Source organism: Protobothrops mucrosquamatus, unplaced genomic scaffold, assembly GCF_001527695.2.
Source record: "Protobothrops mucrosquamatus isolate PMUCROS unplaced genomic scaffold, P.Mucros_1.0 scaffold243, whole genome shotgun sequence".
NCBI lineage: Eukaryota > Metazoa > Chordata > Lepidosauria > Squamata > Viperidae > Protobothrops > Protobothrops mucrosquamatus.
This window is the reverse complement of record NW_015386593.1, coordinates 378,612-406,277: the sequence shown is the minus strand read 5'-3', so window position 1 is coordinate 406,277 and position 27,666 is coordinate 378,612. Positions and strand designations below refer to the sequence as shown.

The following is a 27,666-nucleotide window of genomic DNA, read 5'->3' as shown; positions in this document are numbered from 1 at the left end:
CTCTACCACCTAAAATGGCCCAAACTAACATAGTTTTTACATTTTTAAATGCAAGGTAAAACATAATTGTAACAAGACACAACAGCAAACAGAGAATGCGAAAACGAAAACACCAAAGCTCAACAGAGTCATCCCAAGCACCACAGAGTCTTTACCATTTAAATATTACCAGAATTTGAAGAGTAACAACACATAAGAGCATGCAAAGGACACACATGCAAAAGTTCACTGGAAATGATCATAAATACAGGGCAGTTACTAATTATCCAACATGTGGTCATATGACCATGGGGGGAGGGCCATTGGAACTTCGAAACTGGGTCATAAGTACCTTTGAGGGAGTCCATCATAAGTTTAAATGGTCATAAGTGACCGGTCATAAGTTGAGGACTACCTGTATGAACACTGCAGATTTTGTTGTGCATTAAAGCAGTTCATCTTTTTCCCAGGCTTCTGCATGAGCTTAAAAAAAAATCTGATGCTTAAGGAGTTGATTCATTGGATAACTGTTTTCAAGCTTATGCAGAAATCTGGGGAAAAAAAGATAGCTTGCTTTAATAAACAGTAGAGAGGTGCTATTCTTGTGTAAGTCCTAAAACACTTCCGAGATATTGTGAAAGCATGCACAGCCCTACAGCTGTATATAGACTGTTTGACGTGGTAGAACTTGTACATAATGTATAAAATGAAGGAAGGAAGAAACCTGTACCTTAAAGCAGGGGTCCCCCAATCCCCAGTCCATGGACCGGTACCGAGCTGCGGCATGTCAGCAACTGGTCCACACAAACAAGCAAAGCCCCATCTGTGGGATGCAGGCAGCACATAAAACCACGCACTCTCTAGTCCATGGAAAAACCTTTCTCCACGGAATCGGTCCTGGTGCCCCAAAAGTTGGGGACCTCTGCCTTAAAGGGACCAAGAGCTGAAAAGAAATATCCTTGAAAATGAGAAGGGGAAACATTAGAAGGTAACCCAGCCAAAGCTACCCCAAGGCTGACTTGGGAGTTGTAATTCACAATTTGACAAGGAACAGAATGGAGACTATATGAAGGTTCAAGGGATATTCTGTTCACTTTACAGATGAGAGTTTTTATCAACATTAAACATTGATACAGTTTTTGTTTTGTTTACAGGGAGACATTGGAGATGAAGGACCTAAAGGGAATCAAGGGAAACCTGGATCCAGAGGAAATAAGGTGGGGCTCCAATTTCTGTTACTGAATTTTTCTATACAAAGTATAAAATGTATCTATGATGTAGATCAGCTTTTCCCTCTTTGATTGTTTCCAGATGTGCTGAGACTGATTGATCATATACCATAAAATTTGTGCTGTGACTCTCAGTACAAATTTTATTCCAACTACCCTATATAATGTGCTCAAGCAGAAGATGCTGGGAATTGGAGTGCTAAAATGGTGTTGAAGACATCAAATATAGAAAACTAAAAATGTTTACATTCAGTTTCTTCAAGATTTATTCCCCCCCCCCCATTTCCAAACACACACTTTGGCATTTAGAGTTTATTTGGTTTAATGGATTGTTAATGCTGAACTCCAGACATAAACCATCAGGTGCTGCTTTTCTCATCACTGATGGAAAAATGGACCAGTTGATGTTTAACTATTTTGGTTAGAAATGCAGTTCATTAAGATAGAGGCAACTACACTTCATGTCAATCATGATCAAAAGCAACTGAAACAGTAAAAACAGCATACCTAGGAATCCCCCAGATGTTATAAGCTTGGGTTAAGTTGTAAGCCAACACTGTTAATGTGAACTATGAGGGTATTTTGTCAGTACTAAAATAGAGCCAGTAGCTTAGGATTTCCAAATTGATAAACAGTAAGAAAAATATCCCCCAAATATGTGGTCTTGATTTTATATTTAAAATATTGGCACTAGATGGTTGTAGCATCATGTATTATTTTAAAATTATCTATACCTCTATTTATGTTTATCGCACTTATTTGTTTCTCACATGTAATAACTTACTTATTTTGGAAAAACAGGGAGAATCTGGGGAACCTGGAAAGAAAGGAGAAAAAGGTTCCCTTGGCCAGCAAGGAATGAGGGTTTGTTCTTCATTTTCATTATCTTATTGTAAAAGTTTGATTGAAAAAAAAAACAAATTGCGAAAGGATTTAAAAGGGATGTTAAAATGGCCCATAGTAATATGTAGAGGCATTCAGTAATAGACACGTTTTCCTACACAAATACTGTACTAGTTGAGCTCAATAACTTTAAAATCTAAATAGGTTTAGTCCTAAAATGTTTGAAAACCCTGCATATCAGTTTTCAGTCCCTTTTAAAATTTGTCTGGCTTGAACTTTAATTGATACCAGATTCATAAAAGCCCAAAGAAAATATATCAGACTCTATAGATGAATGGAGCCAATAAGCTTCCGGGCAAAAAAACTGGGTTACTTATCTGGAGTAAAACCCTGGAAACAATGGGAAGAAGGGATTTCCTTTATTTATATGGATTTTCAAACTCTGTAAATTCATTGTGGATCATGAATGAATTAGTTTGAATCCCCTTCTGCTGGAATAAAAGTAGGGTTGGGGTTGAGGGAGAAATAAGCATAGCCCTCATTTTAATATTCCAGTTGTGCACTTTTCTAGATCAAGAGGCCTTTCAGACAATCACTCATATCCTTTTCACCTTTCAAGTGCAATCTGTTTTACATGGGGGCTACCTTTGAAATCTACTCAAAAGGGACAGCTACTCCAGTCCACCTGGTGGCATGGACAGGGGTAGATGCCTCACATTATGCTTATGTGTCATCCCTGCTTTGTGATTCGCATGGGTTGTCATTTGGCTTTTGAGTGCAGATTTAGGTGCTGGTTATCACTTTTAAAGCCCTGAATAGTACTATAGGGCCTAGCTATATGAAGGACCATCAATCTCCAATAGTTTCTCTGTGCCCAGTGAGATCAAGAAGAATGGGAGACCCCAAAACCCCACAATCAAATCTATGATCACTTTAACATATAATTGGCTGCTCATAGATTACTCTGAAGTAATTTTTGCAGCTGCAATCCTATTTCTTTCTTTTGCTTATATTACAATCTTTGCTGATTCTGCAGAAATGTAAGTTGCATTAACACACGGCATAAAAAGAGATAATTTGTTCTTGGTAACTTTGACTTCTGTTTTGATGAAAAGCTATTGTAAGATGTATTACAAACAATAGCATAATACTAGGTCAGTGATGGCGAACCTTTTAGAGACCGAGTGCCCAAAAAGTGCCCCCCGCCCCTGCTCCGCCTCCCACCCTGCCTGCTCGCCCCTGCCTGCCCCGCCCCCCGCAGGGCTACACACCGCCTCCATGGCCCACTGCAGCAGATCACCCAGGCAGCCCTGCAGTGCCATGGCAGCCACGCCCTCTGCCCACACCCTGTAGCATCATCTGCATGCTAGGGGGCATGAGGGGGGAGTCTTGTCCCTGCTACCCGGCTATGTCCTTGGCTGCGCTGCTCTGTGCAGGCCGCGCCCAGGGGCAACTCTCCTCCAGGGGGGCTGCTGGTGAGGAGGGGGCCACAGGGGAGGCAGGGCTGGGGCAACGGTGCGCATGCCCACAGAGAGGGCTCTGAGTGCTGCCTCTGGCACGCGTGCCATAGGTTCGCCACCACTGGTCTAGGTGCTGCATATTAAAAAGTTACAAATGCAGTGAGTTGAAGAAAATATAAAATATATCTTTATCTGTTCTAGGGAGAAGAAGGAACTGTTGGTTTTGGCAATATAGGAAGGAAAGGAAGAAAGGTAATCATATCAGATTAATTATAAATTTGGGCTTGGGTTCTTTTGAGAACATAGCACAATTCACAGTTTAAACAAAGAAAACCACAGGAAAAAACTTACAAACTAAACTATGCTTCTCTGAGATGGATAACCACCTGAATCTCACTTTAACGGATTGATTGTATCATATCAAGATATATGGGGGAAGGGGTCTTGGGAGGAATGAGCAAAGAATACTAGGTGTATATGGTAGGTGTCACCCAAGGTTTGAGAGTCATCCCAGTCATCCAATGGCAAAGAAATCATTTTGTATTCTATGGAAGAAGGCACTAATAAACCACATGGATAATAGCCCACTGATTTAATATTTTAACATTGTAGCTCCTGTTTGGTTTTGCCCTGATTAGTAATTATTTCCCCAAAGTGCTCAGTTTCTCAATTTTGCTAAATAAACTAGGTTTCCTTAAGTAAATGAATTTTGTGTTACTTCTAGAAGGTAATTGTAGGATATCTGTTTTCATTATAGGGTATAGATGGATTCCCTGGTGACTTCGGAGAGCAGGCAAGTCTATACATATATCCCACAACTGCATTTCTTACAATATTTTGAACTGGTTGTACATACACAAATTTCTAAAGAAATTGCCATAAGGGATGGGATAATACTAATTCATGGAGAATATCCAATAGTGGCTTTCAGTAATGCTCAGCTTGTATGTTAGCCTTTTCCCCTTATTTTTGTGGTTCCCAAATGATTATACACTCTTCAGTTTTAAAATCATTCAATAAACTTTGAGAATCACATCTGTGTCTTGCAAGACATAAGGTAAATTAGATACAATAATGTAGATGCATATTAATAGTACAATTGTTATACTTTTTCTGTTTGGTGGTTCTTTGTGTATATGTTAGAAGTTAACTGCACAACCATCCCACAGATAGATAAAAAAAGAGAAAATCATAAAATCATAAAATATTGCTTTGCAAACTGCATAATTTACATTCTTGGATTTCTTCTTTGCATCTGTTTTTACACAAAAGGAAGAAATAGCCCAACCTATCAAAAGCAACACTGAGGAAAATAGAACAAGTATATAAATAAAAATAGGCAAGGAATTAGTAAGAGAATACCTATCTACCCTGGATGAGTCCAAATCACCTGGGCCAGATGATTATATCCAAGGGTATTGAAGGAGCTGCCAAATGTAATTTTGGAGCTACTGAGTATAATTTTTCAAAGCTCATGTAGCACAGGAAAAATACCAGAGGATAGAAAAGAGTTGACGTGGTTCTAATCTACAAAAAGGGGAGAAATGAATCCAAAAGACTATAGGCTAATCGGGTTGACATCAATACCTGGAAAAATCCTGGAAAAGGTAAGAGGAGGATTTGTGGGCATCTAGAAACAAACAATGATTACTATGACTGTGAAGTTTCTTTTTGTCGTATACGTGTATATATGTGGGTATGCATAATGGTATTTTTTGAGAGCTGAATGCAACAAAATTTCATTTTAATGTATGCTGATTACATGCTGTGTACATTTAAAGTGACAATAAAGTTTCTATTCTATTCTATTCTATTCTATTCTATTCTATTCTATTCTATTCTATTCTATTCTATTCTATTCTATACAAACAAGGTGATTACTAAGAGCCAGCATGGGTTTGTTTAAAAACAGATCATGCCAGATAAATCTTGTTGCCTTTTTTTGATAAAGTAAATTAGTGGGTCAGTGAAATGGTGTGACATGGGACAGGGGTCCCCAACCCCCAGTCCATGGACCAGTACTGGGCCGCGGCATGCCAACAATTGGTCCACATAAACAAGGAAAGCCCCATCCACAGGTTGCAGGCAGCACACAAAACCACACCCCCTCCAGTCCACAGAAAAACCTCTCTCCACGTAACCAGTCCCCAACCTTTGGGGCATCTCTGACATAGGATACTTGAACTTCAGCAAAGTGTTTGACCAAATATACCACAATCTACTTCTTGGTAAGATAGAACAATGTGGGATAGACAGTATCATCACCATAAGGATATGCAACTGGCTGACCAACCATATTTAGAATGTAGTCCTCAATGGAACTACATCTACAAGAAGGGAAGCATGCAGTGGGGTGATCCAAAAAAATTGTTGAAACCCGGGAAAGTGTGCAGAGAAAGATGATAAAGGTTCTGAATGCTAAATCATATGACAAATGGTTGAGAGAGCTAAGTATGTCTAGCCTATTGAAGAGAAGGATTAAGGGTGAGATGATAACTGTCTTCCTGTACTTGATGGATTGTCACAAAGAAGAGGGTTTAACTTATTCTGTAGGACACCAGAGGGCACGACAAGAAGTAATGGGTGGAACATTATTAAAGAGAAATCCAGCCTAGAAATAAAGGAGAAATTTTATGACAGTGAAACAAATAATCAATGGAATAGCTTGTCTCTTGGGATTGTAGGTGTTCCATCATTGGAGGTTTTCAAAAATAGACTGGACCACCAGAATGTTATAAGATTCCTGCCTTGAACAGGGTTTGGATTAAACGACCTCCAAGGTTCCTTCCAATCCTATGATTCTATGTTTCTATGTCATAGTTTTCTTTTTGCGGTTTGCTTATCATGTCTTCAAATCTATTATTCCAATTATTTAGTTTAATTCTTTGTAACATTAGTTAAAACAGATAATTCTGCCTATCAGAATAAGCAGAATAAGCAGCAGTATACTGTGTTTTTTGTATTGTTATATATTATATATTTTATATACATTTTATAAACTTTGCTTTATATTCCATTTGGCAGGGAAAAACTGGAGATATGGGCAATCCTGGAAAACGTGGACTAAAAGGGAAAAGTGGAAGAATGGTATTGTGAAACAAGCTATACAAAAACTATTTTAGTGTTTGTGGTTTTACCTGCTGTATTTTTAATTTTCTGGAGTTATGCAGTCCCTTCTCATTGAGTTGTCAAAATTTCCTGGGAGCATGGCTGCCTGACATCACATTTCTAAAACCAACAATATGCTTGTAGTTATGATTTATTTGATGGCTTGAAGTAACTGCCATTCATTTCAACATTGCAACATAAAATAATAATCAAATTTCAAATACACAAGAATATGACATATCCAGTTTCAAAAATTCCACAGAAATCCTCATGGAGAATCATGCATTGCTTTATTTGTGCTTTGGAATCTGTGTTGACAGTACAGCTTGGATTTTGTCTTATAATAACACTGAGATCTTTCAGCAGGATCTCTGTCAATATAATGTAAATGGATATGAAAGGTGATACTCAGAGTCACCTGTGATTTCTTCAGATGCTCTGTTGTGTTCTATATAGCTGAAATCTTTCTAGATATCCAAACTTTGTGAAATTAGTTTGTCCATTTAGACTGTAACTTCTCAAGCAATTATTGATTGCCATAGAAAACAGCAGTGATATGTGAACAAAACGTATTTGATGGAAATTTTGCAATGCTTATGACATTCAGGCTCTGTCAGGGCTACTTTACCTTGGGCTGCAGCCTCTATTTGTATAAGCACAGAACTTTCAGCATTGTTCTTTACTAGCAAAAATTGGCTATGGCCAAGGAAATTCTAGAGCTATGATGTCAAAGAGAAGTGGGCAATGGGAAAATTGTTTTTTCTGGATAATAATACATACTGTGCAACTCTTGTAAAGCATTTCATTCTTAATATTTTTTTTACTATGCTGTTCTTTCCCACATTTGCTGCTGAAAGGCTACTGCCTCAAAATCTTGTTGGGAATCTGTAAGTGTGCAGTCTTTTATATTGCTCCTGAAACAAATCAGCTTTTGTTTCTCAGGGTACTCCAGGATTAATTGGTGATGGTGGCAAACTAGGAACATGGGGTTATCCTGGACATCTGGTATGTAATTAATTAATTGAAGCTGTGCTGTTGTACCTATATGTGTGTCAACTTTATGTAGAAGACAGTTGGGATTTAACATGCACATTTTTCTAGTTCCATCTCCTCCCCTCCCCAAAAGATACCAAATTATCAAATACAGCCAAAATGAGGCATCTTGATCTAATAGGCCTTCAATGGATTTCTGTTTAGATGTGAATTGTTTATTTCAATTATTTCAGCTAGATAAAGTCTTAATATGTTATAATAAAGCTTTTAAGGGTCCACAAAACCCTTGATCATGGTCGTCTTGAAAGGATAATCAATTTTAAGTGCATTTATTTTGATCTTCTGAAGGTAAGTTTCATTTATTTATAAATCCTTTATTGTCAAAGTACAACATGTGTACAATGAGATTGGCTGAGTCTCCCTTCGTGCATCCCCCCGTCACAACTCACAATGACAACAAACACACAATCTTATTGCACCATGTGAACTTATTGCACAACGCACTGGCCCCGCAAGTCTATCATACATAGAGTTATTTTCACATATAGATCAAGCTGATTAATCCTTGATTTTAACTATGTTTTTTCTATAAGTTTTTATTGATTTTTAATACAATTCAAATATGCTTATTCAACAAACGTGTTGTCTGAGTTTATCATTTACTAATACAAATTAAATTCCTGAGTCTTAATACATTTCTCCAGCCATTGATAAAATAATTCCCAAGTTTGAAAATATTCTGTTTCTTCTTTTTCTTTCAACCTCAGAGTAAGTCTATCCATTTCCACACAGTATAGTATTTTATTATTATTATTTCTTCCTCTGATAGTATTTCTTCATTTTTCCAATATTGTGCGAATATAATTCTTGCCGCTGTTATCACATGCAAAATCAAATATACACTTTGTTTATCAAGCTTTTCTGGCAATATACCCAATTTAAAAAGTTCAGGTTTAAAATCTACATGTTTTCCCAACATCTTTTCTTGCCAAGTATGTATTTTTGTCCAATATCTCTTTGCTTTTACATATGTCCACCATACATAATAAGTACCTGGTTTATAATTACATATAATTTATCTGACATAATTACAACATTTATCTGACATATTTTTAAACATTTTTGCTAATCTTGCTGATGGCAAGTGCCATCTATAAAACATTTTGTATACATTTTCTTTGTATGTCCATATTTTCTCAAGACTGACTAGATTTAGATGTACGAATGCTTCCATTGTTGAAAGCCATCATGGAATTTTCAAATATATTTTACATTTTATTTTTTCCCATGTTAATAATAATAATAATAATAATAATAATAATAATAATAATAATAATAATAATAACAACAACAACAACAACAACAACAACAACAACAACAACAACAACAACCCCCTGCTCAGGCAGGTAACCTTATACCATTTCGGACAAATGGCTGTCCAGTTTCTTCTTAAAAACTTCCAGTGTTGGAGCATTCACTGCTTCTGGAGGCAGGTTGTTCCACTGGTTAATTGTTCTAACTGTCAGGAAATTTCTCCTTAGTTCTAGGTTGCTTCTCTCCTTGATTAGTTTCCATCCGTTGCTAATCCATTTCTAATATGGTGGTTTTGAAAATATTTATGAATTTTATTTTTCCCATACCATAAGAAAGCATGCCAACCAAGTTGTAAGTCATGTCCCTCCAAATACAACAATCTTTTATTTCTAAGGGTTATCCAGTCTTTATAGGTATTGTTTGGAATAAAAACAATATTTTGGTAATATATTCATTTTCTCATTTTCCCTGTGGCGATTCTTCCTAACATCGATAGTTGCAGATTTTTCCAAGTCAAGTTTTATTTGATTTAGTAGTTTTATGTAGTTATCTTCTTGTATTGTTGAACATCTTGCTGTCAGGTATATTCCCAAGTATTTAACCTTTTTAACTATTCGTATTTTTTTTGTTTATCTGTGAGATTTTTAACTATTACTTTAGTTTTTTCTCTATTTATCTTCATTCCTGCTATCTCTCCAAACTGTTCTATCTTTTCCAATAATTTAGGAATCATCTCTAAAGGTTCTTCTAGAATAAATACCAAGTCATCTGCAAATGCTTGCAATTTATATGTTTCACCTTTTATTTCCAGTCCTTTAATTTCTGAATCCTGTCTAATGTTTCTATTTAAAACTTCCAAAGTTAAAATAAATAACAATGGGGATAGTAGACATCCTTGCCTTGTGCCTTTTCTTATATTGAAATTCTCTGCTCTGCCTGAGCAAGGGGTTGGACTTGATGACCTCCAAGGTCCCTTCCAACTTTATTATTATTATTATTATTATTATTATTATTATTATTGTTGTTGTTGTTGTTGTTGTTGTTGTTGTTGTTGTAACATTGTTTCAATGCATCCCTGACTTGCTGGATTAGATGTTCCAGAAGAAGGTGCAGAAGAGGGTTTTTTTTGTAATTTTAGTAAGATTTGGTGCACTCATTCTTCAATTGAGCAAGTTTTGTAAACCCACAGGGAGGAGAAAAAAGAAAAGAAAAAAAGTAAACTGATGTAGGCTATAATCCAACCGTAAAAAAGGCCAACTGCTTTAGGCTAATCCAAGTATTCCAATCAATTCAAAAATATAAAAATCCCTCTGTCTCCAAATAATTTCCATAATAGTTATATCCAGGGTCAGAAGATATCATTGTAGAAAGCCTTTTGTAGTATAAAATCACACAAAGTTATTTTTGTTTACAACAGGTGTTAATCCAAGGTCAGCAATTTCTCTGATTTTTTTGTATTATTGTAGTATCTTCTTCTCACCATTAGATGTCCTCATTTAACTGTAATGTCTATATCCAGGTTTAAAAGGATTTTTAAATTGCTTTCTCACAGAAAATAAACAGAAATTTTTTCCCACATCATAAAGGTTAACAAAGTTTCTTTAAATCAGTCCCAATTTCATTTTCTGTATGTTCTTTTATATTCCTTAACTTTGTTCCCCCATCTAAGATTTTTCACCACTTTTAACTCCCTGCTTCCTAGGTCTTCTTGGGGTCTTTGCTTTTGGAAATTGTCCAGTCCAGGGATTTACATTTCTAAGTCCATAGGGAAAGGAAATAGAAAATAGTCTCACCCAGATCTCAGCATGTTGTTAACAATCAGCTGTTTAGCGGCATGCATTGGCTTGCCACATTCTTTGCTTTTTTTCCTGATTATCTATGACTTAGGCTGTCTGCGTATTTACCAGCAGCCTTTCTCCTGTCTGTTTGAAGAGTTTTCCTTGGTTTGATTGGGCCAATTGCCATCAACTCCAAGCTCCCAAGGCTTCTCTTCCTCCTCCTCGCCTTTCCCAGGCAACTTTCTGACCCTTTGGGGTCACCAGATGGAGCGAAATCAGACTAGGAAACTGAAGCTCTGTTTTTTTTCATCCATGCCATCATGACACCAACCGGAAGCTCTCTGCAACTATGTTTTTTCCCTTCCCTTTATCTGCATGTCTGTGATATCTTGGTTACTTAAAACATAAAAATATATGCTGATTTGGACTGCTAACAGTCCAGCAGATTGTTCTCAGAATGGCAAGCCCCCCCCCCCGCCCACATACACGGAAGCACTCTAGTGTCCCAGCAGATGGCCTTCAGAGGCAGTCATACTGCCATCCAGATTAATAGCCATTGATTTCCAGGACTATGGTGATTTGGCCCTTTTTTTAAAATCAGACTGGTAATCAGTATCATATCTCATGGTAGCAAGTTCCCAAATTTAATTATATGTTGTGTAAAAAAAACCAAAACCCCTTTTGTCTGTTCCTGATTCCTCCAGGATTGAATTTCATGGTTCTTGTTCTACAGTAACATATTGGATCAATTTGTAATTTATGGCTAAGTCACAATGAGGGTAAGGTAAGGTAGGGTTGTTTGGGCTTAATGTAATGCACACATACAGTTATTTTTGTCTATAATCTGCAGTTTATGCATAGCAATGTGTGTATAAACCAGATTGCAATGGTTGCTTAAAAAATCTATGTAATTAAAATTGTTTGTTGTAATGTTTTGTCTTTAGCCATAGGGGTTTCCTAACTTTTTAACTATAATGACATAAACTATAATGAAGAGACCATTCTAGATAGCAACATCCTATCATTCATTGTGGGCCTTCTTTCGGTTAGTATATCTGCCACAATTTTTAGCATTAAATATGTGCCCATATTATGTCTGCTGTAAGGCTAAGAATGCTAATTATGATTAGGTCATAACAATATACCTTTTCATTGGGGGATATTTTAAAATTGACACTCATTAGAATTAACCGTTGTTAATTTTATGTCAGAGCAGATATCCTTTATTGGGATTTAAAGGACTTGGAGAAAGACTACGTGGATTAATTTTATGGGAGGCCTGACTTCATTTTTGAAGACAGTGAAAATCACCCACTGAAAATAAGTTAATTTGGGCAACATGGTATTAAGAGGCTCATTTTTAAATTTTAAATCAAGAGGCCTCTGAAATGGGAATGGGGTTACATGCAAACATGAAATGGGAATGGGGTTACATGCAAAGTTTCCTATCGCTAGGGATCATTGAAGAAAACAAGGAAGCATAGTTGGTACTGCAGAGTGTAAGAAATTTGCTGGGCACTCTTAAACTTTTCTTGTGGAAATGTCAAAAGATCTCTTCTGCCTCCAACCTAGGTAACTTAGTTATATATTGTAATTATGTCAGTACAAAAGCATCTCGCTCTATGATATAAAAATCTTAAACTTGCAGATGAAGCTATAAATTATTTTGCAAAGCTCTAATTCTAATTTTATTCTTCTAGGGTCCAAAAGGAGCAAAGGGCCAGCCCTTCTATTCAGTATGTATTACTAGGATGTATTGATTATATTTTTTCATCATACATTTATTTCTACACCAAGATACTCATTGGCTTCCATTAAAGTAAAGATGTTCCATTGGGTCCTTTTCTGGTGTCAACTTATATGTTGATCAGATGGATATCTGCAGGATGCTACATAATTGGAATAGTATTATGAGTGGTTAGTGAGAATGCTCAGGTGGTGAGCATGTCCAATATCCAAATAGAAGTAAAGGAAAGCTGAATTGGAATTACTCACTGAGCATTTAAATTTGAGAATCTGAAATCTGATCGCCCCCTATCTAACAAGTTCAAAATATATTGGAATGGTGATTTGTATAAATCCTTGGCAAAAAATTCATAGTGGCTTGATGTTGCTGCCGCAGGACACATAGAATGTGCCAACTTTGGAACATTGCATTAAACTATCAATACACATTCTTTTTAATCTAATAATATTTTTACATTTCATTTTTTCAGCCCTGTGAACTTATTGAATATGTACAGAAACACAGCCGTAAGTGTCTCCACTTGATCTTTAGTATTAAATGACAGAAATATCAACCAAGAGCACAAATCAGGAAGAAGAGAGAATATGATATATAACAAAATACTGATTTAATTTAATCATCTATAATGGGAACAGTGAGGCTCTTAGCTCTAATTAATTGAATTTTATTTATTTAAAATATATGTATACTGCTTCCCATTAAAAATGGTTACAGGTTTGGCTAAGACTCAGATCATGTTGTTTGATTCTTACGGGATTATAATAGCATAAAAACAAAACAATAGAACAAGCATAGGTGAGGTAACCAAAGCTACATCACTAATCTCTTAACTGAGGAGATCAGAATAATTTTTTATGCACCACTAAAAGGCTATGTTAGCAATAGTGGCGAATATCTGTGGCTCGGGTGTAGGATGAAGGTTTGTTCTCTGAACCTTCTAGGCTAATTTCAGCCGAGTTTAGGGGATGTCAGTGTCAGTGTTCTGTTTATAAGGGCTTCAGATGTGGGTGTGTCAAGTGACAAACTCCGTTGAAAATGTTACCTAGCCTAGTAACAAAACATTCAGAAACCAGCCCACAAGCTTGGAGAATGAAACTTCACCCTCAGGTTATGTTGGATTACATTCCTTTAACATAGAAACTATGTTAACTGTCTACTACTTTCCTACTTAGAAGAGATTGTACCACTAGTCAGTCAAAGCTTCTGGTAATGTAGATACATCAGGAACACGTTATCTCTTTGGTCAAAAATATGAAAAGCATGGCTGTTTACTTATGAGAGTGCTAGCAAATGGTTAAGGCAGTGTGATCAAACCCAGTGTGATGATGTACTGGTGTGAAAAATTCAAACATTTACACAAAAGAAATAACACTACCAAGATGACCAGCTTCCTTTTTTTACACACTATTCCTTGCTGAGGCAGTTATAGAATACCTATAAGCATTAATAAGAACATCTTATAAGAGGATCTCCTCTCTTTAAGAATTTTCAATATCGTATTGCTTGAAATAATGTTTTCCTTTCTTTCTTCTATTTAGCCTGCTGGACAGGTGAGTATTTTTCCAACAGTTAATTCTCGTTCTGTTCTGTATGAAAAAATAATGACCTCAGGCAGTATTCTATATTAGTGTTAGTACTGATTAATTTGGCCTTTGAAGCTTCATCTCCTTTTTTCTACCACTTTGCTATTTTGCCACATATAGCCCTTGCTCCATGGTTAATAGCAGGATAAGAACAGGCACTTGAAACAAGATCATTGGAGAGTTAGATGCAGATAAAAGATGAGGCCGCTTCAGAATGCATGTCTTCCAAAGGATGCAGCTCTTTTATTAATGAAGACTAGGTGCTTTGCTTGTTCCTCTTTTAAATGCTTTGTACCATTATAATATGCATATATGTCACAGTTCTGGTTTTTTTATGTTTTGTTGTCCTGTCCACTTTTATAACCCCCAAAGAATCCTACTCTATCCAAAAATATTGCCTTCAAATGTTGTTGATTGCTATCCTTAAGCTAGACATGATTATTTTAATGGATATGATCTATTTGCCTTCTAGAAATACTAAAATGTCCAGCACATCCTACAGAACTAGTATTTGCCTTCGATATATCTCAAGATACCAATTCTGAGATATTTGAAGAAATGAGAAAGACTGTCATTGATATTGTGAACCAAACGAACATCAGAGAGAGCAATTGTCCTGTGGGAGCCAGAGTGGCTGTTGTGTCCTACAGCTCCAAAACCAACTACCTGATCCGCTTTACAGATTTCCAAAGCAAGAACAAGTTGTTGCAGGAGCTCAATAGACTTTCTTTCCAGAGAACAACCAACAGACGGGACATTGGTGGATCCATGAGGTTTGTTGCCAGGCATCTCTTCAAGCGAACTCTCCAAGGTGCTAATGTGAGGAAAGTTGCAGTCTTCTTCAGCAATGGAGAGTCCGACCATCCCAACTCAATTGGCACAGCAGTCCTAGAATTCACTGCCCTGGGCATCCAGCCAGCAGTCATTTCTTTTAAAAACATCCCTGAAATTACCCAAGCTTTTGAGGTGAGAAACTTGACCCTTTCTTTGGTTATCAGAAGCATCCTCTCAAGAAATTTAGCATATGCTCTATGGAGCCTGATATAATATTTAAGCATTACAGATCAAAATACTATAAATGAAGGCCTTTTCATTGGTATATGCCTCTTATTCTGCCTTGCAGATTTGTGCTGTTCAATAAATATATTTTATTGATTCCATCTACTCCTCCTATGGAGGGTATTCAGGAGTTCTAGATAGCCAATGGATGGTAGTCACTCACCCATTGGTGGTATCATCCTGGTTTTGTTGTGGTTATGCCTTTACCGAGTTTCCTTTTCACTGTGAGAAAAGAGGCATAAAACAGTATCTAGATTCTGTATGGGGAAGGATGAAACTATTCTTCGGAGCTGCTGGGAAGGAAGAGGGGATATCAGCTTTAGTTGCTAGAGGGATGGGGAAATAAAGCAACAGAACAAGGTGAGGATTTCTACATCACAGTTCCAGAAGACCCAGTGCAGAAATTGTTTTTGCAAAATATTAATTCAAAATAATTAATTAACTGAGCCTAATGATGTCAGTTGGACATAGGGAGACAATATAGATATAAAATTGAAATTACCTCCACCTATAGAAGGATACTGAAATGAAGACTAAATAGCCTAACATTATTTTGCCTGGCTAATTTACCACTATCCACATCTTCTTCCCAGACTAGAATTTTGCACCAAGCTCTTGAAATCCAAAACTGGGATATAAGTTTACTTGTCTTACCAGCATGGCACTATGGCACAATACCAAAAGACAATGTATCATATCTATATCAAGAAGTTGTTGTGGATAAATATGGAAAGCTGTTCTTATCCTTTGGTACTATACTGTACATTTCATGTGCAACAGACATGTTTTGCACATGTATTGCAACTTTTTTACACTTAATTAGTTGTGGTTTAAGGACAGCTTCCTTATGATGAAGAGAATATATTTTTATGAAATCCCAGCTGTCAAGCATCAATTCTTATCAAACATTGTCCTGCAAGCTGTCATGGGATTTAGCAATGATGCAGATAGAATCAGACATCTTACCATCTGCTTGCCAAGCTATATTTTTATTTTCCATTACTTTAGCTGGACAGCACAGGATTGTTTCAAGTTATCCATCTCCATCAGAAGAGTGATTATCTTTCAGTCTTAGAACGACTTCAAGTGTGCGTAATTTGCTATGGTAAGAGCACAGGAAAATTGCAAAGTAATCAGATCTTAATTTCATAATTTTCTATAATTAAAATGTTTATGTATTATTTGTAGACAAATGCAGACCAGATGAATCTTGCTTCAGAACTCCACCTTTCGAACCTGAGGCTTATATGGATGCTGCATTCATTCTGGAAAATTCTAGGAAAATAAGCACTACTGGATTTGAAGAACTAAAACATTTCCTAAGTAGATCATTGGACAGCTTTGACATTTCTGCAAATCCAAACACCTCTTTGATAGGTGATCGGATAGCTGTTGTGAGTCATGCTCCACCGAATTTCCAATTCCAAAGACAAGAGCTTCCAGTAAAAATTGAGTTTGACTTGGTGACATATGAAAGTAAAAGACAAATGAAGAGGCATATTGAAAAGTTTGTTCAGAAACTAAATGGAGAAGTAGCACTTGGTCATGCCTTGGAGTGGACAATCAATAATATCTTTTCAGAAGGACCCAACCAGAGAGAGAAAAAGGCTATTTTTGTCATATCTGCAGGAGAAACAAGTCATTGGGATAAGGAAGTACTGAGAGATGCAGCCCTAAGAACCAAATGCAAAGGCTATGCTGTATTTGTGCTTTCGATAGGGCCTGAGTATGATTACATAGAACTTATGGAACTGGCAAGCCTTCCCTTGGAACATCACATGGTACAACTTGGCAGAATCCACAAAGCTGAACTTGAGTATGCAGTCAAATTTCTGAAGCCATTAATACATCTGCTCAAGAGTAAGTTGCATGATAGTTGATTGCTTTGCAGAGAACTCAAAAAAAAAAAAAAGGAAAGGAAAGAAAAGAAAAGAAAAAAAAAGAAATACTGACAGAGAATGGTGTGTTTGTTTCTATTTAATATGCAGGACTGGCATGAACTTTCTCTTTAGGGAGATGCTTAAATCTTTTAGAAAATGAAATGATAGTGCATTAAAAATCTATTTCAGTTGTGTAGTGGTAGAGATGAAAGCAATGTTTGTGTCAAGTCTTTTGAAAATATTTTAGCTAAATCAGCTAAAACATTTGGGCGAGGTTCAGATCAGAACTAGAAAGACTGAAAGAATCTTGAAAGGAAGATTGATATGAAGGTTAATGAAATTAAAAGATGCAAGGACAAAGCATGGGTTTGGATTCTTTGGACTGAATTGCAAAATTAGCTGAGTTGCTAAACCAGTAACTTTGTGTTCAGATCAACTGACATGAGAAGAACCAGGTTATTACTGCCTCATGTTTTTATATATCTGTCAGAAAAGTAAAGAAAAACCATTACATCAGGGAAAGACAGTAGCTCATACTTAGCCCAGGTTTTCTGCAGGTAGATAAATATCTTCAGGAAAACAAAAAGAAAAATAAGTTTGCTATATATTTTTTTAAAAAAAACTTCATTATGGCTTTTGGGCCAGAGAACACAACAAAATATATTAACCAGTAATTATTAATAAAATCTTTTAAAAAGTTGATTTTTCCAACCTGCAACATTTATTAAATTTAAATAGTTAATCATCCTCTTCTAAGTAATATTTTTGAGCTAATGAAATCAAGAAAAGTAATCACAATAATTTAGGATAGGAAACTAGAGACAATAAATCAGAACTAGATAGGGGGGGAAAACCTACCCGATGACCTTTGCATCCCAGAATATGCTGAAACTTTGACAACTGGTTTTGGCCCAATTGTAAATGTTAGCCTTGATCTGAAGGCAAATCATGAATTTATCATGATATTCAGTGTTCCCATATTCTACCCTGCACACCTAGAAACAGAACCAAATATATTCATGCGCATCTATTCCATCCCAGAGAAACAGCCCTTCTCTTCTTTGAAATTCAGGGTTCAGCCATACGTTGCACAATCTTTTAATTACAGGTAGTCCTTGACTTATGACCACAGTGGAGGCCAAAATTTCCATTGCTAAGCAAGACAGTTGTTAAGTGAGTCATGCCCCATTTTGCAATTTTTTTCCCGCCACAGTTGATAAGCAAGTCAAAACTATTGTTAAATTAAACATTTGGTTGTTGTGAATCTGGCTTCCCCCACTGATTTTGCTTGCTGGAAGCCAGCTGGGAAGGTTACAAATGTTGATCACATGACCCTGGGACAGTGCAACTCTCATAAATAAATGCAAATTGTCAAGTGCCCAAATTTTGATCAAGTTACCATGAGGATGCTACAGCAGTGTGAAAAACTGATCATAAGTCACCTTTTTTAGTGCTGTTGTAACTTTGAACTGTAAGTCAAGGACTACCTGCATATGGTTGACAAGGTCAATGAAATTTCAGTTAATTTGTAATAAATGTACTTTGTACATAAAATTATAATGTTTTCTGCATGTCATGGCTTCAATCACACTTTATAAGGAAAAAAAATGAGTTGATGTTCACGCTCTGATATGACTAATCAATAAAACATATTAGAACTGTAAGGGAAAGAAAAAAATTCTCATCAACTAACTGATGTCATTTTGAATGGTATTTTATTTATGGTGAGTTATATTGGTCAATAAAAGAATACATACTTTGCAAAAAAAGTAAAAAAAATCTAAACAATCTCAGAGAACAAAGCATTGAGATAGACATTATATCTGAGATTTTAGAGAACTACTGTGTTTTGAAAATACATGATAGTGGGGTAAGTAAACCAGTAAGCTACAATTTATATCAAGAGAGGAACTGAAAACAGTAAAACCTTACTCTGGCACAGGGTTGGGCATTGCAATTTTCTCACATGTGAAAATAAATATTACTCACTTGCCATAATGATACGATTTGCCTTAATAGGTAAAATACACAGCTATCCACATCCAGAGTTTGAGAGAATATGTGCAACAATCAGTCGTCAAAAACCAAGGTATGTTTCATGGCACCATTGATCTATGTGAATTTCCTTGCCTCGATGATCCGTTGAGAGGTGTTGTGTATTCCTGCCTCAAACCCTCATAAGAAATCTTCTTTAGTTCAATTGTCTCAATAGTCTTGCTAGAACTCAATTGTTCTAGCAAGACTATTTTTCTAGCCAAACTTTTCACTCAGTTCCTTTGGACTCTCTGGGAATCGGCTTGTATGAGTAAGAATTAGTCTCTTGTTCTTCCAAATTTCTATTTCAGTTGAATGTAAATAGTAACTGCACTAAATTAAGGCTTTTATTGGACAGTAGCAGAAATAGTGGGCTCTGAAATAAAAGATACAGTAGAATGAATGGCATAGTTATTCTATCCTGAAGAGAATGGCATCCTATCCTGTCATGGCTCCTGTGCTTTTGAAAGCTTGTGAAACATCTTTTTATGAAAATAGTATGTTAAAATGTTCACTTATCCTTCAGACATGACTTCAGGCTAGCACACACTTCACTTATTTTCCAACCATCCATCAAGTTGCAAGCAAAAATATAAAAGCTCACTGAAGCAAGACAGTTAGCAATCCAATACGGAAACAGCAAGAACCATACTAATCACTATGGCTGGCTGTAAGCTTCACTTTTAGCCTGTATATGTTGCTCCAATGAGATTGGCCCACTCCTCTTGTTCTGACAGAAGGGGCCTGCTGCAGACCCTATCAGCCAAGGAATTTCAGCTGCCAGGGAACAGGAGAAGTGCCTTTTATGCCATGGCACCTGCCCTGTGGAAGGAACATCTTGCCACTGGAAGTGAAATCCATCCTCACCTTCTGGCCTTCTGGAAAGGCTTGGGACCCCAGTAGAGGTGCATTAGGCTGGAGATGGTTGGTGCGGTGATGGAGAAGGCACTTTCCCACTTTGTGTGACTCCTTTTAGTTTGTTTTTAACTTTTGGAATTTTAATTAGTTTTATATTTGTAATTGTTTTTATATTTATATATTTTACTGTTTTGTAAGCCACACAGGGTCATTTTGGATAGCAAGATGGGCAGCATATAAATTTAATAATAAATAAAACATAAACATAAAAAATAAGTTGAGGACAGCACCTCTTCCTACACTGCCATCACTTGCTTATATTGCAGGAGACAAGAGAAAAGAAATATGAAAAATATAATTGATTGCTATTGAAGTATTGGAAACTTACGCAGCAGCAGCAATTCTAACATGATACCTCTTGGTTTTATTTAACAACCAACATATAGTTGCTAGAAACTAAAACATGTCTCCAAGTTCCACCAATGTTTTCTTTTGTTGGGAATGAAAGTTCTGGTCTTCTTTTGGGTGCTTCTCTCAGGTGCTTTAGAAATTCTTTAGGAGCTCTTTACAAAAGAGAATAAAAATTCTGTCATGCTGTCTAGCTTTGAGTTTGAATTAAAGTGTAGAAAGCAAGGAACTGGAGACATCAGAATAAAATTACAGACACAGCATTCAAACCCACTTTTTAGTAATAAATTTTCCTCCCCCTCCCTGTTGTTTACTTGCATTATAAAATATGAAAAATTATAAATACAAATAGTAGCCAAATACATTTATATTTGTATTGTAGAAACTAGAAATGATTAAGGCTGTGACAATTTAGATAAACTAAACTAAAGATAAGAAAAAAGTTTAAATAAATGTTAAATACGATTTCTAAAATATTAATGAACATTAATATTTGATGTTTAAACTGTTTAAACTGTGCAATTAATGCTAAGTATGATGTTGATAAACAGTTGCAAAATGCTTTGAATTATTTCATGAGAAAACTTTCAGTATTTGAGTTTATACTTAATACTGAAGTTTCCACTGTATTTCTAGTTATTGTTTTGTTAAACAATAAATGTTTAAAAAGAGTGTTAAAAAAGAGAAAAACAAGAACTAAAAACCCCAAAAGCATCTTCTTGAAAAAAATAGGTAAGTACAAACACAGACATTTAAATCTCCTTAAAAACCATACTGTAAGTACTTGTATTTGTCTTGCTGTGCAATGTGTTGTGTATACGTAAGGTATTATTGTTAAATGTGGTTAAACCTATCTTACTATCTACTTTTTTCCAGGCAGATCCTTTTGGGGTTTTTTTTGGTTTTGTTTTGTATATTCTATTAGTTTTACTATTCTCCAAGTTTAAATTTTTAATCAGACATTGTTAGCCTAGCCATAAAACTCAGTACAATCCTTTCTCGAGAATTCAGCTATTTCTTATTTCACCAATTTTTAATATTTTTTTCTCCATCAGACTGAGAATGATATACTTTTTTTAATGACAAAATATTTGAAAAAATATTTGTTTATTAATTATTTTTTTTAAAGTAGCACTTTTATGTATTGCATTAAAATCTTTGTCAATACATTATTTTATTCGCAGCACTCCATTTGACAAGACTCCACCAAATAAAATTCATTTAATTGATGAGAATGGCTCTGCTTTTCCAGAATACCCGCAAAGTGATTCTTTATTTCCTGAAAAGATAGCCAATAATGCTCATCCGTCTATTGTAAGTAGATTTTCATAAAATAACACCTTTTGTACATTGCCCAGTTACATTATGAGTTAGCCAGTTATATAACTGCATAAATTAAGATATAAACATTGCAAACATGTACTTTTTTTAAAAAAAACAACCTGGAATTATTTTATCCCTTGTTGCTGATTTCTTCCCCCATCCACCATTACACATCTATGTGTAAAGAATGCTAAATATTACTTGGATTGGGCCATATACAGTAGCTGTATAATTAATAATATGTAAAGATATCTGGATAGTTAATATTCAAAATATGATAAAAGGGGTAAACTTTTGGCTTCAAAACACCTTATCATACTTCCAGCTGGACTATATGCAGAAGGTATAAACTACAAGTTACAATTTGATCACTATGTAGAGTTCAGAGCAGATACAAAACCTTCACGCTCATTTCCAAGTTTTCAATTTTGGTAGGATGGGTTTGGCATTTGGTTCTCTTTCTTTCCTCCCAACTGGTTCATTTGTGCAAAGTGCATAAGCAGTGCAGCTATTCATGCCATGAAGAGGTAAGGTGACTGTCTGAATAATCCCAGTCAGATTTGCAGTTAATTTGATACCAGTAATCTGGTATCTCCTGGATTTTTAAGATTCCAGCGTCTGTTTTACCAGCCAGCATGGCCAGGGTAAAGAGACTATAGATCAAGAAATGTGATTAGCATCAAGTTGCTTGTTACTGAATTAGATGGGTCACTGTTCATAGACCTATGGGTGACCTAAATGCAAATGTAGCATTAAGTATCAATGCTATTGATTGATATCAATCAAGTATGCTCAACTGTAATGAAAATTATATAATCCATATGGCAATTCTCAATCTTAATCTTTTTGAGATTAAACATATTTTGGTAACAACTTTTGGAGATCACTGAAGAATGGATCTAAGATTTGGGGTAATGGACATGTGTACCTCTGGGGCTTTGAGTTTTATATCTTTTCTTAATCCAGTGGCCTCTAACCAGTTAATAGGATTGGTATTGATCAAGGATTTATGGGAGTTATAAATCATATTTTAAGGATGTCTTATGGGAAAAGTTGATTATTCTTTTATAGCAATATACGAAATTACATTTTTCATCAGTAAACCTTTTTTCTTTTCATTTTCAGATGTTTGGAAATTAATGAAGTATTCAGATCTACAATTAAATTAAGTGAATCAACTATGTTGAATGTTGTCAAATATTTTATGTTAATTTTACTAATCTACTACATTATTTCTTTGGAAATCTGAAAGATATAAAAAAGATATAAAACTGATGTCAGAACAGCAGAAAAAAAATTCTAAAAGAATTGAAGAAAAATTGAGAAAGAGCAACATGATTGTACTAGCAAGACAGACTAAAGGCTAATAAGAAGAAAAGATTTTCATTTGTGAATCTACATGTTCAATTTTAGTTTTCTTATTGAAATGGGAAGATCAGGAAATTTAAGTGAGGAATTTTGGACAGAAAAGGCTTTAAACACAATAATTGCACATTGCCAATAAAATATTTTTAAGTGGGAACTTGCTTTATATTCAGTGCTATAATATTGGTATGCAAAATCTGTTCCAGTTCATATATGTTGTTTGAGTACAAGGTGACTAGGAATAAAGTCCTGACATTTCAATCTTGCCTGGATTTTTTTTTCTACAAAATACTTAATGTCCCAATTTATTATTTTCTAATGTCCTTAGCTATTGTACTGAAACAATAGAAGACTGTTTTGCTATGTACTGCTAAATTAGAACAATGCATTGTATAAAATTATGAAATATTTTAAGCAACAGTTATTGTGGTTACGTAATTTGTGATAGGTGCATTAATTCTTCAATCTGAATTTAAATAGTCAGAAAATAAGGAAACACAAACAAATTGTGTATACCTAACAAAAAAACAGACCTGTTGAATTATAATGCTTAAACTCTGCATTTTTGAAGCTCTCTTCCATCCTGCGTCTAGTTACTTTAATATGTATAAACTTAAAATGAGCCACAAACAGATGCATGGATATGAGAGGATAGTTCTTGAAACTGAACAGATATAACAACATATAAAACTTTAGCTACTTTGATCACTTCGGTAATCTTTCTGTAATAAAATATAGATGACAATAGCTATTAAGTGAATCACCAAAACTTTCTGTCTAGACAGACATCTATAAAACTGTTTTTCTGGAAAATTGCCCAAAGAACTTTTGCAGCCTCTTGCTACTTTAAGTCATGGTGGTACCAACACAAGTAGTTTTCTCAAAATTAAACCTTGTATACTATACTTATTGGGACTTCCAGGCCATTACTTTGTACCTCTCTCTAGAGAGGTAAGACCTATGAGGTTGATCTGGCCCAAGTGACTAATGGACCCAGATGGGTTTCAGAAGGAACTGGGGTTTATAACTGTAGATCTGATGCAAAGTTCTGCTGAGCTTCTGGTTATTACTTGGAATAAGAGGTGAAAGAGATCAGGATAGGATTATATTCATTCAACCTCTTCTAACTCATAAACCTCTTTGTCCACTGTGGTATATGGGGGAATTGGAAGGGATGAAATGGATAGACGTCTAGAGTGCCACTGGTGGATGACAAGGGACAAAATTCAATCGAATATAAGTAATAGTTGCTACTAAAGACTACTTGGTGGCAGAGCCTAAGTAATGCAGATAATAGGCCAGCAATCCTCTTTAAGGTGAGCCATCTCTCCTGGGAAAGGAAAAGACAGAGGTCTATCTGAAGAGAAGTGCTACGGAATTTGCTGATTTTCTAGAAGGCAAAATTGTTTGGATTTGTTCCCAGTTAGATGTTGGTGTGGTTGCTAGCCCAGTGGAGGCATCTGGGGCAGATTCACCCTCTTAAGAAGCCATTGCTAGACTCCACCCTATTAGATAATTTTTGCCCTGTGTCCTATCTTCTCTTTTGGAGGAAGGTTGTTGAAAAAGTGGTTGTGCAGCAGCTCCAGAGGTCTCTGGATGAAATTAATTATCTAGACCCTCTCTAGTCAGGTTCAAGCCTGGTTCTGGGACAGAAACAGCATTGGTCACACTTTTAGATGAACTCTGGTGTGAGCAGGATAGTAGTAGTATGTCCATCCTCACTCTACTTGACTTTTCACTGGCTTTTGATACCATCAACCATGGTATCCTTCTGGAGAAGCTTCAGGGGTTGGGAGTGGGGGAGTTCTGTGTTGCCCTGGTTCACTTCTTTCCTCTGCAATTACTTTCAGTATTGATAGGAAGCAAGAAGTCCAAACCCTTGTCCCCTGTTATGTAAGTCCTGCAGGGCTTGGTACTTTCTCTGCTTCTGTTTCACATCTACATGAAGCCCTTAGTTGAGATCATCTGCCACCATGGGCTGAGACATCATCAATATGCTGAAGACACCCAGCTATGCTTTGTCTCAGGGTGAGTTAAGTGCATAATTTTTTTGGGGGGGGTCTCTGGGTTTACAACTCCAGGTTAATTGAAGGATTGTCTTTTCCTAGTCACATCTACCCAACCCACCAGAGTAGGGAGGTGGGAAATATTACGTGTCCCCCATCCTAAAAAGTACATCTAATGGGATCAGAAAGAAGGGCCTCCTCCATGGTTGCTCCCTCCCAGAAATTTCATCCCTGCAGAGATAAGACTGGCCCCCAATTTGACACTCTTTCACAAGGTCCTGAACACCTGGTTTTGCAATGGGCTTGGGGAACAGAATGAGTTGGAGTCCATCAGGTGGCTTATTTGATTGACTGTTGATGCTGGGGGGAGGGGATGTTATTGCTTTTTATTGTTTTTTATATTATATTTTATCTGTAAAATATCCAGGGTCACTGAGAGGGAATTGGGAGGCCATATAAATTTTATTAAATAAATAAACTTCTAGTGATATAATATAGAGGTTAATGCCAAATGAAACCTTTAGGTATCCAATTAAGTATCCTATACGAAATAATAAATAAAAAACTAGTCACTCAAGTTTTAATGTATTATGAAAACAATTGTAAGCCATGGGCAACACTGCCAGCCAAGTACAACTTTTAGGTTACACATCTTGGGATAACAGGAACATCACATTTTGGGCTTCTTCTCCCTTAAAAATTTGAGACATTGTAAAACTATTCCAATTCTATATGTGGAGAATACCATGATTGATATTATTGGAAGTTCTTCAAAAACTGAAAACTAACAAGGTTATTTTCTCTCTCACCCCTATGCCCCCAACACATACATTCCAGATATTTAGCAGTGAAAGGCATCCAAAGCACAAAGCCATTTCCCTCCTCAAATAATATAGAAACTTGATTGAAATAGATCCAAATAAGCTTCTCATTCTTAAGGAATTCATTTTCTTTATTTCATTTTCATATATTTGGAAATCAGAAAGTATTCAGCTTGACAGCAATACTGAAGAAATAAATTGCAAATGTCCTGTGCCATCGTAATATTTATATAAAAGAAATAAGGTGCAATGTTCAAAAAAAAAACCAACCCTGAATAGAGACTAGAACTGAGAGTTTCATTCAGATTCTCATACTTGGATATAGAACACTATTCATATTAAACTTTAACTCTGACACAGAAAAGTGATCCAAACTCTTTATTTTCCAACATTACGCATACAGAGTTTGAATATACAGAAACAAAAGTGCAATAATTTTGTATTATCACTCTCTCACCTGGCCTGTAAAAAAGTCAGCTTACATAAATATTGTTGATGCAGCTTAATACATTTTTTCATGTTTATAAACAATTTCTAAAGTCTTTTAAAGAATAGCATTGTTAGATGTTAAATACAATTTCTTCACTTCAATTTCTTTTGCTTGGCAGTTTGAGAAAATGCTACATAAATCATTCCACATAAATATAATGGCAGGTTCCAAGAGGGCCAATAGTATTAGTGCCAACTGTTGACAAGAGAGCCACTACTTACTTTCATGAGCACCATTGTCCCTTGTGCTATATAAACAATTCCTCAAAGAAAATTAATCCTATGCTAAGTCTTTATTACAATTATTTACATATATAAATCAGTGTAAACTTTACTTCCATACTTTGACAATACCATCTCGTGATGCAGTAACTATAAATCCTTGAGTGGTCTGGAAAGTGGCAACGTCTGTGATGATGTCATGGTGCCCAATTGGTAAAGATTCAGGACCCCTTCGAGGGGTTTCATCTGTAGGTCCCATCTTGTGCTTGTTTTGAATTTCCTGATGAAGAGAAAACCATGAAATAGACAGTGCCAAGCTATAAAAACTGTTGTTTTTAGCATAAGATTTCCCCGTATTAAATCAGTTTGTTAATTATTTTAAAACTAGGAAATTTGTTACATATTCTGTACCACTAAATGTGTTTACTTGTTATAGATTTGGTGCCTTGGTGCTCTCTGAGCTTAGCTGTTTTCTTGTTGATAAAAACAGCCAAGGTTTGTAATGAAATGTCTGCAAGAAAAGTTCTATGCTAAAGAAATTAAATGAATTTTACAAATAAGTATAACAATGTGTAGAAATTGGATGAGTTGGATAAAAGCCATAACTAATGTACCTGAACAACTTCTGTGCCTTCAATTATCTTTCTATAGTATGATACTGATGGAGAGCTAGGACTTCCAGCAACAATATATGATCTCTCAGGGTAAGCTAAATCCCAGAATCTGCAAGAAACAAATAAACAAAACAAAAACAAAAAAACCCTCAAAAGCAGTAATTTAAATAAGCCGTTAAGTTCTGCATCTAGTGTCTGCATGCTTGTTACCTCATGTTTAGCTATTACTAGTTATCAAATCCCATTATTTAAAAAATGTGAATTGTGAATATTTAATCATGCATATATTTCCAAGACCAGCAGTTTGATCCTAACCATGTTTACTCAAAAGCAAAATATATGTCCAAAAACCACATACCGTATTTATCGGCGTATAACACGCACTTTTTCCCCCTGAAAATAGGGGGCAAATGATGTGTGCGTGTTATACGCCGATATACGGCCAGCCCGGGTAAATTCGGCCATATTCTTCAATACGGGCCGGCCCCAGCAGTTCCGGCTGGTTGCCGGCAGTTGGCTGTTCCTCCCTGGCCGCCTCGGCTCCCCCCGGTTT

The 27,666-nt window shown here is 35.9% G+C and overlaps 2 protein-coding genes across 2 annotated transcripts in view; one reads left to right on the top strand and one right to left on the bottom strand.

Annotated features, from left to right (window-relative positions):
- LOC107286068 (collagen alpha-6(VI) chain) overlaps positions 1–22,804 on the top strand; it is a 78,707-nt gene extending 55,903 nt beyond the window's left edge. The window contains 15 exon segments of the mRNA XM_029283820.1: positions 1,134–1,196; positions 2,010–2,072; positions 3,713–3,763; positions 4,269–4,304; positions 6,536–6,598; positions 7,562–7,624; positions 12,405–12,440; positions 12,921–12,957; positions 13,990–14,007; positions 14,513–15,000; positions 16,102–16,198; positions 16,282–16,953; positions 18,993–19,062; positions 21,458–21,587; positions 22,722–22,804. Of these exon segments, the coding sequence (XP_029139653.1) occupies positions 1,134–1,196; positions 2,010–2,072; positions 3,713–3,763; positions 4,269–4,304; positions 6,536–6,598; positions 7,562–7,624; positions 12,405–12,440; positions 12,921–12,957; positions 13,990–14,007; positions 14,513–15,000; positions 16,102–16,198; positions 16,282–16,953; positions 18,993–19,062; positions 21,458–21,587; positions 22,722–22,736 (1,902 nt within the window). The 3' untranslated portion in view covers positions 22,737–22,804.
- A 3,347-nt stretch (positions 22,805–26,151) lies between these two features.
- Positions 26,152–27,666, bottom strand: part of PIK3R4 (phosphoinositide-3-kinase regulatory subunit 4) — a 32,071-nt gene continuing 30,556 nt past the window's right edge. The window contains exons 18-19 of the mRNA XM_015814360.1: positions 27,114–27,222; positions 26,152–26,779 (exon numbers count right to left, since the gene is read on the bottom strand). Of these exons, the coding sequence (XP_015669846.1) occupies positions 26,609–26,779; positions 27,114–27,222 (280 nt within the window). The 3' untranslated portion in view covers positions 26,152–26,608. The remainder of the gene's footprint in view (positions 26,780–27,113; positions 27,223–27,666) is intronic.